A 13,072-nucleotide genomic window follows, 5' to 3' on the forward strand; every position below is an offset into this window, starting at 1 on the left:
ATGACTTACAAACAAGAAACTTAGGGCCAGACATGGTAGCTTTGCAGATCTATTTAACACTTGTGTTTTTAGATGGTATCTGTAGTCTCCTGATGTTTTTGTGTTAATATGTGGTTTATATGAGGAAGTTTTCAGAAATATCCCTACACACTGCATATTTGTGTGTGTTTGTGTGTGTCTGTTGCTAGGAATGGACACAGAGGTATAATCCCATGTCTTTTTAATTCTTTTTTTTTTTTTTTGGTGGTACTGGGGTTCCTGGAAACCCTTCTACCTCCGGGCTATACTCCCAGACACCTATTTTTTATATTTTTATTTGGAAACAGGGTCTCTTAAGCCAGCAAGGCTGGCTTCGAACCTGTGTGATCCTTCTGTCTCTGCCTCCCAAGTGCGGTGATTACTAGCATGAGCCACCACGCCCGGCTTACTTCTTAATTTTAAAACACAATCAAGCTAGGTTGATGAGGGCCTAGCTACATTGCTGAGGCTGGGCTCAAACCTGCCATCCTCCTGTCTTGGCCACAGAAGTACAGAAATTACAGACATGCAATACCAGGCCAGGCTAGTATACAGTCTTGACAGGTAGAATTAAAAAGGTAAATAACATCTTCCTATGAAGCAAAACTTGTTTTGACCCTGCGTACCCTAGAAGCAGGTGTGCTGCCCCAGGATGTACTGTGCTCTGCCATAATATTTACTATATTGCTGATTTTCAAAGTTGCTTGTTTGTGTTGCAGTATCTTTTATTATTTACACATGTTTGCTTCTGTGTTTGTTCTAGTGGTTTCTTCCTACTTGGTCTTATTTTTAGCACCTTAGTCCCTTGTACTTTTACTTCAGTTTGTACTATAGGATTGTTAAGGTGTTTTCTCAAACCGCAGTGATTTCATTTATGTTAAATTGCACACAAACTGTGATACAGTCCTGATTTTTGTCTACTTTGCCAATACTTGCTTTTAATTGGTGCTTAGACCAATTGATACTTTATGTAGTTATTAATATGGTGTGGTTGAGTTCTAGCATTTAGGGATTTTCTTATTAGTAGCCTTTCTTGATTTTAACATCCTCTTTCATGCCTTTTTTTGAATTATTATTTTACCATTCTTTCTGGAGACATGCCTACATTTTCCCATGGCTGCCTTAGACAATACGATATGCAGAGCTAACCTTTCACAACGCACTTATGAAAAATGTAGTGGCATGATGCAAAGGGCACAAATCCTTCAAAAAAAAGCTATAGGTTTATGTATCCAAAACCACACTACACACATTATAAATTTTGATTCATATGTATGCTTTTTTCGTGCACGCTCGTGTGTGTGTGTGTGTGTGTGTGTGTGTGTGTGTGTGTGTTTGTGTGTTTTGCTTAGGGTTGAACCCCAAAACATTCTACCTCCAAGCTCTACATTTCCAGGCATTTTATTTCATATTTGGAAACAGATCTCAATAAGTTGCCAAGAGTCTTGCTGAGTTGCTTGATGAGTGCAATCCTCTGGTCTCAGCATCTCAAATGTTAACTTTAAAGGAACCTGAAAAAGAAATACTAGTAGTCTTCTAGTTATGCAGCTATTTACCATTCTCTTACTCTCCTTGATTTTTGAAGATCTCTCTGGATCAGTCCCTTCAGCACAAATTAAGATATAATTTCCTATAGACTAGATTTGATGGAAATTAATTCTTTTGGACTTATTTCATTTCAAAACCAATTTTTCTTTCATTCCTGAGAGAGATTTTTACTGGTTATGATAGTAATAGGCTTCTAAAATTTTGAAATTACATTAAAATATGATTTTCAGCCAGGTGTGATCCCAGCATTTGGGAAGCTGAGACAGGAGGATCACGGTTTGCGGACAGCCTCGCTACTTAGTGAGGAACTCTGCAACTCAGTGAGACCCTGTTTCAAAATAAAGAATAAAAAAATAAATTGGGCAGGGGTGCAGCTCGGAGGTCAAATGCCTCTGTGTTCCATCCCCAGACCCGTAATAAATATATATATATATAGTTTTTCAGCTGGGCATAGTGGCACATGCCTGTAATCCCAGTACTTGGGAGGCTGAGACAGTCACAGGTTCAAGGAGAGCCTCAGCAATTTAGTGAGGCTTTCATCAACTTATAGAGACCCAGTTTCAAAAATAAAAATCGCTGTGGGTGTAGCTCAGAAATAGAATACCCCTGGGTTAAAGCAGTACCATAAATTCTCAAAATATACATACATATATACAAACACACACACACACACACTCCTACCTACCTACCTGATTGGGATTGAGACTATATTTATTGTTGATATGAGTTGTATTAATTGGTAATAAGAACAAGCTTTTATGAGTTGTATTAATTGGTAATAAGAACAAGCTTTTATACTTAGGCAGAACAATAAAATCATTTTCTCTGCCTCTAAGCTGTCAGCCAAGAGCTGCAGCCAATATTGACCTTGGTTAGCTAAGAGTTGGCTGTCAAAGAGCTGAATATTGAATGTTAAAACACAAACACCTGCACTTAGGAAAAGAGTTATAATGGCTTTTCACAAAGTTTAGGCTAAAGTTAAAATGAAAAAGCAAGCTATATTAACCCAACATCGATTACTAATTACACAAAATAGTTATAGCCCAAAACCTTCCTACTTTAAAAGACTCTATTCCCATGTCTTTCTTTTCTTTATTTTAAGACAAGTTTTTAACATAATAATCAACTTTTAGCAGACGGAGATAGGAAAAGGCTCCCACATCTGCACACACAAGAATGGCCTTCCTGCACCTGCTAGGTAGGGACTCTTTCCACCCTCCTGCCTATTACTAGAGATCTGTTCTCCCCGTTTCCCATGTATCATTAATGAAGACTTCCTGTCCTCCCTATCACCACCTGCAGTCTGTGCCCACACTTTGGGCGAGGGCAGGGCATGGGGGAGAAGAAAAGAGGGGCAACAAGTATGCTCACCCCATTACCACTGGTGCAGATAGAGGATGATGTTTTTTTCTCTCTAGTTTCCCAATGCAAAGTTTAAAAAAGAAAAAACAGAAATGCATTTGTTATATCAAAGATGTGAATAATTTTATAGAAGTCATTCGACTTTTCATGTATATTTTACAGATTGGCTTGTATATCTAAAAGTCAAGTGAAGTAAAAGAAGTGGGTAGCTTCCTTTTCAGTTATCCTAAGAGATGACATCCATAAAATGTTTAAAAGAAGCCAAGCCAGCCGGGTGTGGTGGCGTATACCTCTAATCACAGTAGTAGCTGAGGCTGTCCTGGAAACACGATCCTCCTGTCTCAGCCTCCCAAATACTGGGATTACAAGTGTGTGCCACCATGCCCGGCTTCATTTTTTATTTTGAAACAGGGTCTCACTGAGTTGCAAAGGGCCTAAGTAGCTGAGGCTGTCCGTGAACCTTGATCCTCCTGTCTCAGCCTCCCAAATGCTGGATTATAAGCGTGTGCCACCACATCCAGTAAGATATCTTTTTTTTTTTTTTTTTTTGCAGGTCTGGGGATGGAACCCAGGGGTATTCGACCTCCAAACTACACCTCCTGCCCAATTTTTTTATTCTTTATTTTGAAACAGGGTCTCACTGAGTTGCAAAGGGCCTCAGTAAGTAGTAAATGAGGCTGTCTTTGAACCACAATTCTACTGTCTCAGCCTCCCAAATGCTAGGATTACAAGCGCATACCACCATGCCCAGCAAGATATCTTTTATTTAAGGAAAAATGAAGGAATTTCTTTCTAGAGCCTTTCTCTGGACTGTAACCCTTTATCATGTCCTTCTCTTAAACTGTACCCTCACTTCCCTAAATAAACTTCTTATATGATGCTAGGGTAAGGGGAAAGAAAATGAAGGGCTGGGCATGTAGCTCAGAGGCAGAACACATGCTAGACTTCAGCACCATTAAATAATAAAAGAAAAGAACAACATTGGCAATGAAGTCCAACCTAAATTACAGCTCTTATCATATCCTTAGATGTCACACTATTAAGAATCTACTCCAGTCATTAAAGCATTTCACATGTATACATATTTATAGATATGAATAAATATAAAATTTATAGTCATGGGGGAGGGAATAAGGTGAGATTTGGGGAAGGGCTAAAGGAGTGATGTGTGCATGTATATCTATACCATCTTGTACTCTATTAAGATGGATGACTACAATGTATCAATAAAAAAGACACTTAAAAAAAACAGTCATATATATTAATAAAGTGTGGAACTTCTCTAGTAATAATTAGTTAATATATTACAGCCAGAGTAGCTCTAAGGTCCAAGTTATTCTTCTTGTTCCACTACCCAGAAAAAGCTCTTGTTCTACTTGCTTATTAGACTATGTGTTCAAACCACAGCAATAGAAGGGTTTAGTCACATCCCCGTATCTAAATAAGATTTTTATTTAGCCATATACTTGTGGTGGCTTAAATCATTTCCCTTGCCTCTTTATCTCTAAGTTTAGAAAATTGTATGGAAGAATATCAGTAACAGAATAAACAAAATTGGGCTTTTCATCAACTCTTTCTGCCATCATTTCCAGCCTTAGTCTCCATCTTTGATCTAAAATAGAGCAAGGCAATACTTTTTTTTTTTTAACGATACTGGGGACTGAACCCAGGGGCATTCTACCTTTGAGTTAAACCCCCAGTCCTTTTGTTGTTATTATTATTTTTATATTATTTTTATGTGTGTGCATGTGTGTTACCAGAGATGGAACCCAAGGCATTCTACCTCTAAGCTACATCCCCAGCCCTTTTTTTTTTTTTTTTTTGCAGTACTGGAGATTGAACCCAAGGGCATTCTACCTCTGAGCTACACTTCCAGGCCCACTTTTTTTTTTTTTTTTTTTTTTTTTGTGGGTCTGGGGATGGAACCCAGAGGCATTCGACTTCCAAGCTACACCCCCTGCCCAATTTTTTATTCTTTATTTTGAAACAGGGTCTCACTGAGTTCCCGAGGGCCTCACTAAGTAGCTGAGGCTGTCCACAAACCATGATCCTCCAGTCTCAGCCTCCCAAATGCTGGAATTACAAGCATGCGCCACCACGCCCAGCTCCAGGCCCACTATTTTTTGGTTTTTTATTTTTGTCTTTTTTGGTGGTACTGGGGTTCCTGGAAACCCTTCTACCTCCAAGCTACACTCCCAGACCTATTTTTATACTTTTTTTTTTTTTTTTTTTTTTTGGAAACAGGGTCTCTTAAGCTAGCAAGGCTGGCTTCGAACCTGTGGAATCCTCCTGTCTCTGCCTCCCAAGCACGGGGATTACAAGCGTGCGCCACCATGCCTGGCCAGGCCCCTTTTTAAAATTTATTTTGAAACAGGTCTCAAGTTGTGGAAGGCCTAAATAGTTGAGGCTGGCCTTGAACCTGTGATCCACCTGCCTCAGCCTCCCAAGTACTGAGATTACAAGCGTGCACTGCCACGCCTGGCTATTATTTTGTTTTGAAAGGTCTTGCTAGGTTGCTGAGTCTTGTTATATTGCCCAGGCTGTCCTCAAACCTGTGATCTACCTGTCTCAGCCTCCCAAGTACTGGGATTACAGGCATGCAACACCATACCCAACCTAACATAGTTTATAAGTTTATAAGTAGTTTATAAAGCAAATGATGAGGAAAAAAGAATAGTGGGAAAGGTACTGAATAACAAAGGATTTGGGGAGTAGAACAGAAGTTCTAAGTTGTAACCTGATCCATCATACCTCATAATTGAGAGGATGAAATAAGAGAAGTGAGCAGTCCTTAAAAAATTGCTGGAAGCCGGGCGTGGTGATGCACACTTATAATCCCAGCATTTGGGAGGGTGAAACCTGAGGATTGCGGTTCACAGACAGCCTCAACTACTTAGTGAGGCCCTCACCAACTCAGTGAGACCCAGTTTCAAAATAAAGAATAAAAAATAGGGCAGGGGGTGTAGCTTGGAGGTCACATGCCCCTGGGTTCCATCCAGAGACCCGCAAAAAAAAAAAAAAAAAAAAAAAAAAAAAAAACTGCTGGAGCTGGGCATGGTAGCACACACCTGTAACCCCAGTACTTGGAGGCTTAGTTAGGAGATGCTCAATAACTTAGTGAGACTGTGTCAATATAAAAAAGGATAAGAGTATAACTAAGAGGTAGAATATACCTGGGTTCAATCTCCAGTACAAAAAAAAGAGTATGTCAGTGGATATAACTGAACCCATTCTAAGAAAATGTTTGGCTATGTGTGGATGTGTGTAGTCCCAGCTACTCAGTAGGCTGAGGCAGGAAGATTGCTTGAGCCCTGGAATTCAAGACCAGCCCAAGCTAGAGACTAAGCCCTTGTCTGTCTTTCCTTCCCTCCCTCCCTCCCTTCCTTATTTTTTGCAGAACTGAGGACTGAATCCAGGGGTATTCTACCTCTGAGCTATACCCCTAGCTCTAATTTTTTTTTTTTTTTTTTTTTTTTTTTTTTTTTTTTGGTGGTACTGGGGTTCCTGGAAGCCCTTCTACCTCCGGGCTACACTGCCAGACCTATTTTTTACATTTTCATTTTGGAAACAGGGTCTCCTAAGCCAGCGTGCACGGCTGGCTTCAAACCTGTGCGATCCTCCTGTCTCTGATTCCCAAGCGCGGGGATTACAAGCATGCGCCACCAAGCCCGGCTACTATTTTTTATCCTTTATTTGGAAACAGGGTCTCACTAAGTTGCGGAGGGTCTCACTAAGTAGCTGAGGCTGGCCACAAACCTGCAATCCTCCTATCTCAGCCTCCTTGTCTTCTTTAAAAAAAAAAAAAAAAAAAAAAAGCCAGCTGTGGTGGCTCATGTTTGTAATAATCCCAGTACTTAGGAGGCTGAGACAGGAGGATCACAGTTTTGCGACCAGCCTCAGCTACGTAGTGAGGCCCTCCACAATTTAGTGAGACTGTTTCAAAATAAAGAATAAAAATAGAGCTGGGGGTGTAGCTGGGAGGTAGAATGCCCCTGGGTTCCAAACCCAGTACTGAAAAAAAAAAAAAAGAATGCCCCTGATTAAGTCCAGTACTACAAAAATAAAAAATAAAAAGTAAAATGTTTCTTAAGGGCTTATGTAAAGATTGTTCCTTTTGTATCCTGTTAAAAAAGAAAAGATCTTCATAGGTCTTCCAAGTCCTCTTGCAAAGGCAGTTAGACATTTTGGTTTCTTTTCATGAAGATCTCATGTAGGTAATCCCAAAATTTACTCTGCTGTGTTTCATTGTTGTGGATCATTGCAGTGAGAGCTTCCCCCTGGTCCAGACCTTGCCAATAATCTTGCAGCCACATCTCCTTCCAGCTGAAATAGCAAAATGGGGGATATATGATGAGTGATAAATCCTGCTTTTCTCTGAGGGGGTACTAAGAAATCTTAAGCAGATACCATAGTTTCTGGCTAGTACAAGGCTCTTTTACAGTGAAGAGAAAGAAATGTGAATGGTAAATCCAATACTAGGCCAAGCTGACAGGAAATAAGGCAAAAAATAAAGAGATCATACAGTCCACCCAATTAGTTAAATTTTTAGCTAGGCATGGTGGCATATACCTGTAATCTCAGTACTTGGGAGGGTGAGACTAGAAGATTGCAGGTTCCAGGACAGCCTCAGAAAGTAGTGAGACTCTCATCAACCTATCAAGACCCTGTTTCAAAATTGGGCTGGGAATGTAGCTTGGAATGTTCCTGGGTTCAATCCCTGATACAAAAAAAATAAATAAAGGAAAAAAATTCTTAAACCAGGCATGGTGGTGCACACTTGTAATCCCAGCATTCAGGAGGCTGAGACAGAAGGATCACAGTTTGAGGATAGCCTCAGCTACATAATGAGGTTCTTTGCAACTCAGTGAGACCCTGTTTCAAAATAAAAAATAAAATATAGGGTTGAGCAGCCTCAGCTACTTAGTGAGACACTGTTTCCAAATAAAATATAAAATAGGTCTGGGAGTATAGGCTGGAAGTAGAAAGCCCCTGGGTTCCACCCCAAGTACCACCAAAAAAAAAAAAAAGGGCTGGGGTTGTAGCTCCAAGGTAGAATGCCCCTGGGTTCCATCCCCAGAAACACACACACACACACACACACACACACACACACACACACACACAATCTTGATGTGCCCAATCTTGTCTCCCAAACATGGAGGATGGAGTTCAGAGGCAGACATAGCAAGGGCAGTTTATGGATGTAGTAACGTTCTCACAGAAAATGAGGGTATTTTTATTTTATCTTTTTTTTCTGGTACTGAGAGTGGAACCCAGGGGCTTTTCTACCTCTGGGCTATACCCCCAGACCTATTTTTTATACTTTATTTGGAAACAGGGGGGTCTCATTAAATTGCTGAGAGCCTAAGAAGCTGAGGCTGGCTTCAAAACTGTACGATCCTCCTGTCTCAGCCTCCCAAGCGCTGGGATTTCAAGTGTGTGCCACCAAGCCCAGCTTGGAGAGGTCTTTAGATGGTGGGTGTTTTTGGTTTTGTGTGTATGTATGTGTGTGTGTGTGTGTGTGTGTGTATGCACGCATGTACGCACACACACTACTGGGTTTGATAGAACCCAGAGGCAGTCTATCTCTGACCCAAGCCCTATTTTGTTCTTTTATTTTGTTTTGGGGGGTCTGGGGACAAAACCCAGGGGCATTCGACCTCCAAGCTACATCCCCTGCCCTATTTTTTATTCTGTATTTTGAAACAGGGTCTCACTGAGTTGCAAAGGGCCTCACTAAGTAGCTGAGGCTGCCTGTGAACTGCGATCCTCTTGTCTCAGCCTCCCAAATGCTGGGATTACAAGCATGAGCCACCACGCCAGGCTGTTCTTTTATTTTAAAACAGGGTCTCACTAGGTTACAAAGGGCCTCACTAAGTTGCTGATGCTAGCCACAAATCTGCTATCATCCTGTTTCAGGTTTAACAAACCTGCTATCATCCAAGTACTACAATTACAGATGTGCAACACCAGGCCCCGCTAGTTACATTTTAAGTTTCACCTTTATTTCAAGAATCAAAATGAAGGTGCAGTAGCACCCACTATCTAAAAGAGACATAATCTGAATATTTATTTTCTTATTGTTTTACACTTTTCCTTTAGTAAACCATAGTACCTTCCGCATAAACTAAATAAAGATCACATGGAGGACTCCAAATGAAGGTGCAGTAGCACCCACTATCTAAAAGAGACATAATCTGAATATTTATTTTCTTATTGTTTTACACTTTTCCTTTAGTAAACCATAGTACCTTCCGCATAAACTAAATAAAGATCACATGGAGGACTCCACCATTAGGACCAAACTTTGCCAGAACCATATATAAGTAGCCCGCTGCTACCATCTACTGTCCAAGCCGGCTTCTGTAGGCCATTGTACTGTCTTTCTCCAGTTTTCATCTTGCCCCTCTCCCCCAACAGGTATGGCTTGTCCCCAGTGGCTTCAACAATTTTCTCTACATCACATGCTTACCTTGTTTCCCAGTGCCACCACTTTATGATACCTACTACAGTCACTTACTCATTTCCCTTCCAACTATACTGCTTGTCATTGTTATTGGTAACTAGGGCATTTTGTCCCTGAGCTACACCCTCCCCGGTCCTATTTTATTTTTTATTCTGAAACATGGTTTCACTAAGTTTCAGAGGACCTCACTAAGTTACTAAGGCTGGCTATGAACCTGGGATCCTCTTGTCTCGGCCTCCCAGTACTAAGATTATAAGTATGCGTCACCACCCAACTCAAATCGAAATGGGGATTGAACACAGGGGCACTCTACCCCTGAGCTATACACCCAGCCCTTTTTATATTGCATTTTGAAATAGGGTCTCAATAAATTGCTGCGGCTAACCTTGAACCTGTGATCCTCCTATCTCAGCTTCCCAAGTACACAGGGGAGTGAAAAAACGGCTGGAGGTACAGCTCAGTGGTAGAGTGGACAATTAGCATAGGAGAAGCTCTCAATTCAGTTCAATCCCTAGCAGCCTACAAATACACAAGAGTGAAAGTAGGGGCTATCAAGAATTATGCCACTGCCAGGTGTGGTGTCACACACTTGTAATCCCAGCATTACAGAGGATGAGACCAGAGCATCGCGGTTCGCGGACAGCCTCAGCTACTTAGTGATGCCCCTCTGCAACTCAGTGAGACCCAGTTTCAAAATAAATAAAAACTAGGGCTGAGGGTGCAACTCGGAGGTAGAATGCTCTGGGTTCCATCCCCAGTACCAAACAGAGGCGGAGACAGGAGGATCGCGCAGGTTCGAAGCCAGCCGCTGACTTAAGAGACCCTGTTTCCAAATTATAAAAAAAAAAAAAAAATAGGTCTGGGAGTGTAGCCCGGAGGTAGAAGGGCTTCCAGGAACCCCAGTACCACCAAAAAAAAAAAAAAAAAAAAAAAAAGAGATGGTGACATAACTACCCCATCTCCTCAGCACTAATACTAGTTCCTGGCCCACAGTAAGCAAGTAAGTATATAAATTGATTTGAGCTGGGCGTGGTGGCGCACACTGGTAATCCCAGCATTTGAGACTGAAACAGGAGGATGGCGGTTTGAAGATAGCCCCAGTACTACTTAGTGAGGCCCTTTGCAATTCAGTAAGACCTTGTTTCAAATTAAAGAATAAAAAATAAGGCTGGGGGTGTTACTCAGAAGTAGAATGCCTCTGGGTCCCATCTCCAGTACGGCAAAAATACATAAATAAATAGAGTTGACAGCTGTGCAGGACACCAGCAACCCCTACCTGTCATTCTCAGGAATCTCTTCCACCTTGCCAAATCCAGGTGTGGGCACTGGGCAGTCCATGTGTGAGGGCTGGGCAATGTGAGGGTCAGGGACAGGGATGTCCCCAGGAGAGGCTGCGTGGGCTTTCTGGGAGTCCAGCCGCGCCAGCTCGTGGTCACAGACGAAACACTCGAAGCCGTTGAGGTAGTTAGGCAGCAGAGGATCATTTACTCCCCACTCGCGGCGCTCCAGGCTATCCAGAAGGAACTGGTTGGTGATGCCCCCGGGCTGCTTATACTCCAGGTATTTCATATATTCCTCATCATGCTTGTCCAGAAAGTCAATAAACTCTGCCAGCTTCTGAGGGGACTCGAAGTCATCAATGAGGATAATGGAGTGGTTGTTGGGCATCCAGTCCCTCACAGAGGGAGAGCCACGGTACACGGGCACCGCACCCAGGTGCATGGGGCGCCACAGCTTTTCCGTCATGTAGTCGTCGCAGATGGCATTCTCGAGGGCCAAGTGGAACTTGTAGCGGGACAAGAAGGCCAAGAGCTCCGGGTCCTCGGAGGTGGCCGTGGCTGTGTCCTGCAGCCGCGCGGTGGGCAGCTCTCGGTTCTGCAGACACTTCCCGTAGGAGTCCACCTGGGCAGGGTAGAGCACCGGCGTCAGGGGGGCGCCGCCCCGCCCCGCCCCGCCCGCGCCCCTCCGCCCCGCCCCGCCCGCGCCCCTCCGCCCGCGCGCCCCTGCCCGCCCACCCACCCGGATGTGGCGCATGAGCTCGCGCACGTAGCGGTCGCGGTCGGCGGGCACGTCGCAGTGGGACTGCAGGTAGAGCAGCGGCGCGTAGCCGCGGCGGCGCCACTGCGCGCGCTCCCGGAGCGGCGGGGCCGCGCGGCGCAAGTAGGCGGCGCCCGGCAGCCACTGCAGCGGCAGCGGGTAGTCCGAGTGGCGGCTGAAGGTGGAGGTGAGGTTAAAGAGGCGGATGCCCGGGCCGTGGCTCAGCAGGAAGTTGTTGAGGGGCGACTCCTCGTGCAGGAGCGCCCAGCTCTGGTGCGCCAGGCGCGGGAGCGGCGCCTCGGACGCGCGGAAGTCGGTGCCGTAGAAGAGCAGCGCGCGCGTCCGCGCGTCCCCGCGCAGCCGGCGGTCCCGGGACGCCACGCACGCGCCGCGCGCGCACTCGATGCGCTCCGAGTCGCCCGGGAAGTGTGGAAACAGCCCAGGGCTCCACCACAGCAGCACGGGCGCGTCCGCCGCCTCCCCGCCCGGCCGCGCGGCGCGGACCCCGCGCGCCGCCCCCACCGCGCCCATGGCCGAGGGCGGCCGGAAGACCGCGCCGTCCCACGGCTCCGCCCCCTCCTCCGCCCCCGGCCCCCAGCCGCGGGCCGCACACACACTTAGCGCCCCCAGGGCGGCCAGCACAGCCCCCGCGCGCCCCGCCGCCATGTCCACGCCGGCAGCCGGCGCCCCTCGGACAAGACCCCGCCCTGCCACGGGTCCTACGCCACGGGGGCGCGCGACGCATGCGCGGCCGCTCAGCCCGGGGCAGGGCCGCACGGAAAGAGACGTCCTGGTAAAAACAAGGCTCCGGGTTACATCTCATTTTATTTTTTACAAATTAAAGATGCATTGAAAAATAAACCAATGAAGAGAAATGAGAGGTCCAGAGCAGGGGCATCCCAGGCTGGGAGGAGGCAAGCCTGGCCACCGTCAATCCTAGCCCTTGTCCTGCTCCAGCCAGTTGGGGTTGGAAGATTAACTGTCAGTCACTCAAGTCAATACCGAAGCCCAAATGCTGTCCGGTCAGGAGAGAGCAAGGGTCCACATGCCTCTCTGCCTCTCTCCCACAAATCCAGCTTGAAGAAGTGCTGCCAGTGGGAGCTGAGTGGGAAGTGGACTGGCTTTGTGAGGTATTGCAAGTTGACGATCAGGCTCCCTACAGAATCATCCAGAGTTGGGGCCTCTTATCTGAAAAGGAGGCTGGTACCTCTCCCAGGTATTTTGCAATTCAATTCCCAGACTCATCCATCTCTGACAACGTGCCCCTTTCCAAGAATCGATCATCAATCATTGCAGGGGAGAGACAGCACGCATGGTGGAAGCAGAGACAGAAAGCCAATCAATCACCCTCAGTAACTGATTTGGCTGCAGACTTCCAGGCCCAAGGACGGACCACTTTTCTCTCCACCACGTATGGTCTGTACCCCAGCTCTTGTGCACCTGTATGTTTTATCCCTAATATAGGAAGTTGATGATGACACTGAGCTGAATTAGCCACCCCTGTTGTAACCCTGGGATTCCTACTTCTTCCTGCCTGCCCCCCTCCTCTTGGAGGCTGGTCCAAAGGGACACAAAATATTGCCAGGGTCTGAATGCTTCCAAACCCCCAACACTGAATCATATACAGTGAACTGAGAAACT

General features: G+C 45.2%; 1 protein-coding gene across 1 annotated transcript; it reads right to left on the reverse strand.

Moving 5' to 3' along the window:
* Positions 1-7,103: 7,103 nt before the first annotated feature.
* On the reverse strand, positions 7,104-12,106 carry FUT11 (fucosyltransferase 11; the record flags this gene model as incomplete). Its single annotated transcript, XM_080694778.1, has 3 exons — positions 11,414-12,106; positions 10,671-11,296; positions 7,104-7,251 (listed from the first exon to the last, which is right to left on the reverse strand). Exons 1-3 carry the CDS (start codon positions 12,095-12,097, stop codon positions 7,104-7,106), a joined length of 1,458 nt encoding a protein of 485 aa, XP_080550904.1. The 5' UTR covers positions 12,098-12,106.
* Between the last annotated feature and the right edge of the window lie 966 nt (positions 12,107-13,072).

Source organism: Muscardinus avellanarius (genome assembly GCF_963383645.1).
Source record: "Muscardinus avellanarius genome assembly, chromosome: 4".
In the NCBI taxonomy this organism is placed as follows: domain Eukaryota; kingdom Metazoa; phylum Chordata; class Mammalia; order Rodentia; family Gliridae; genus Muscardinus; species Muscardinus avellanarius.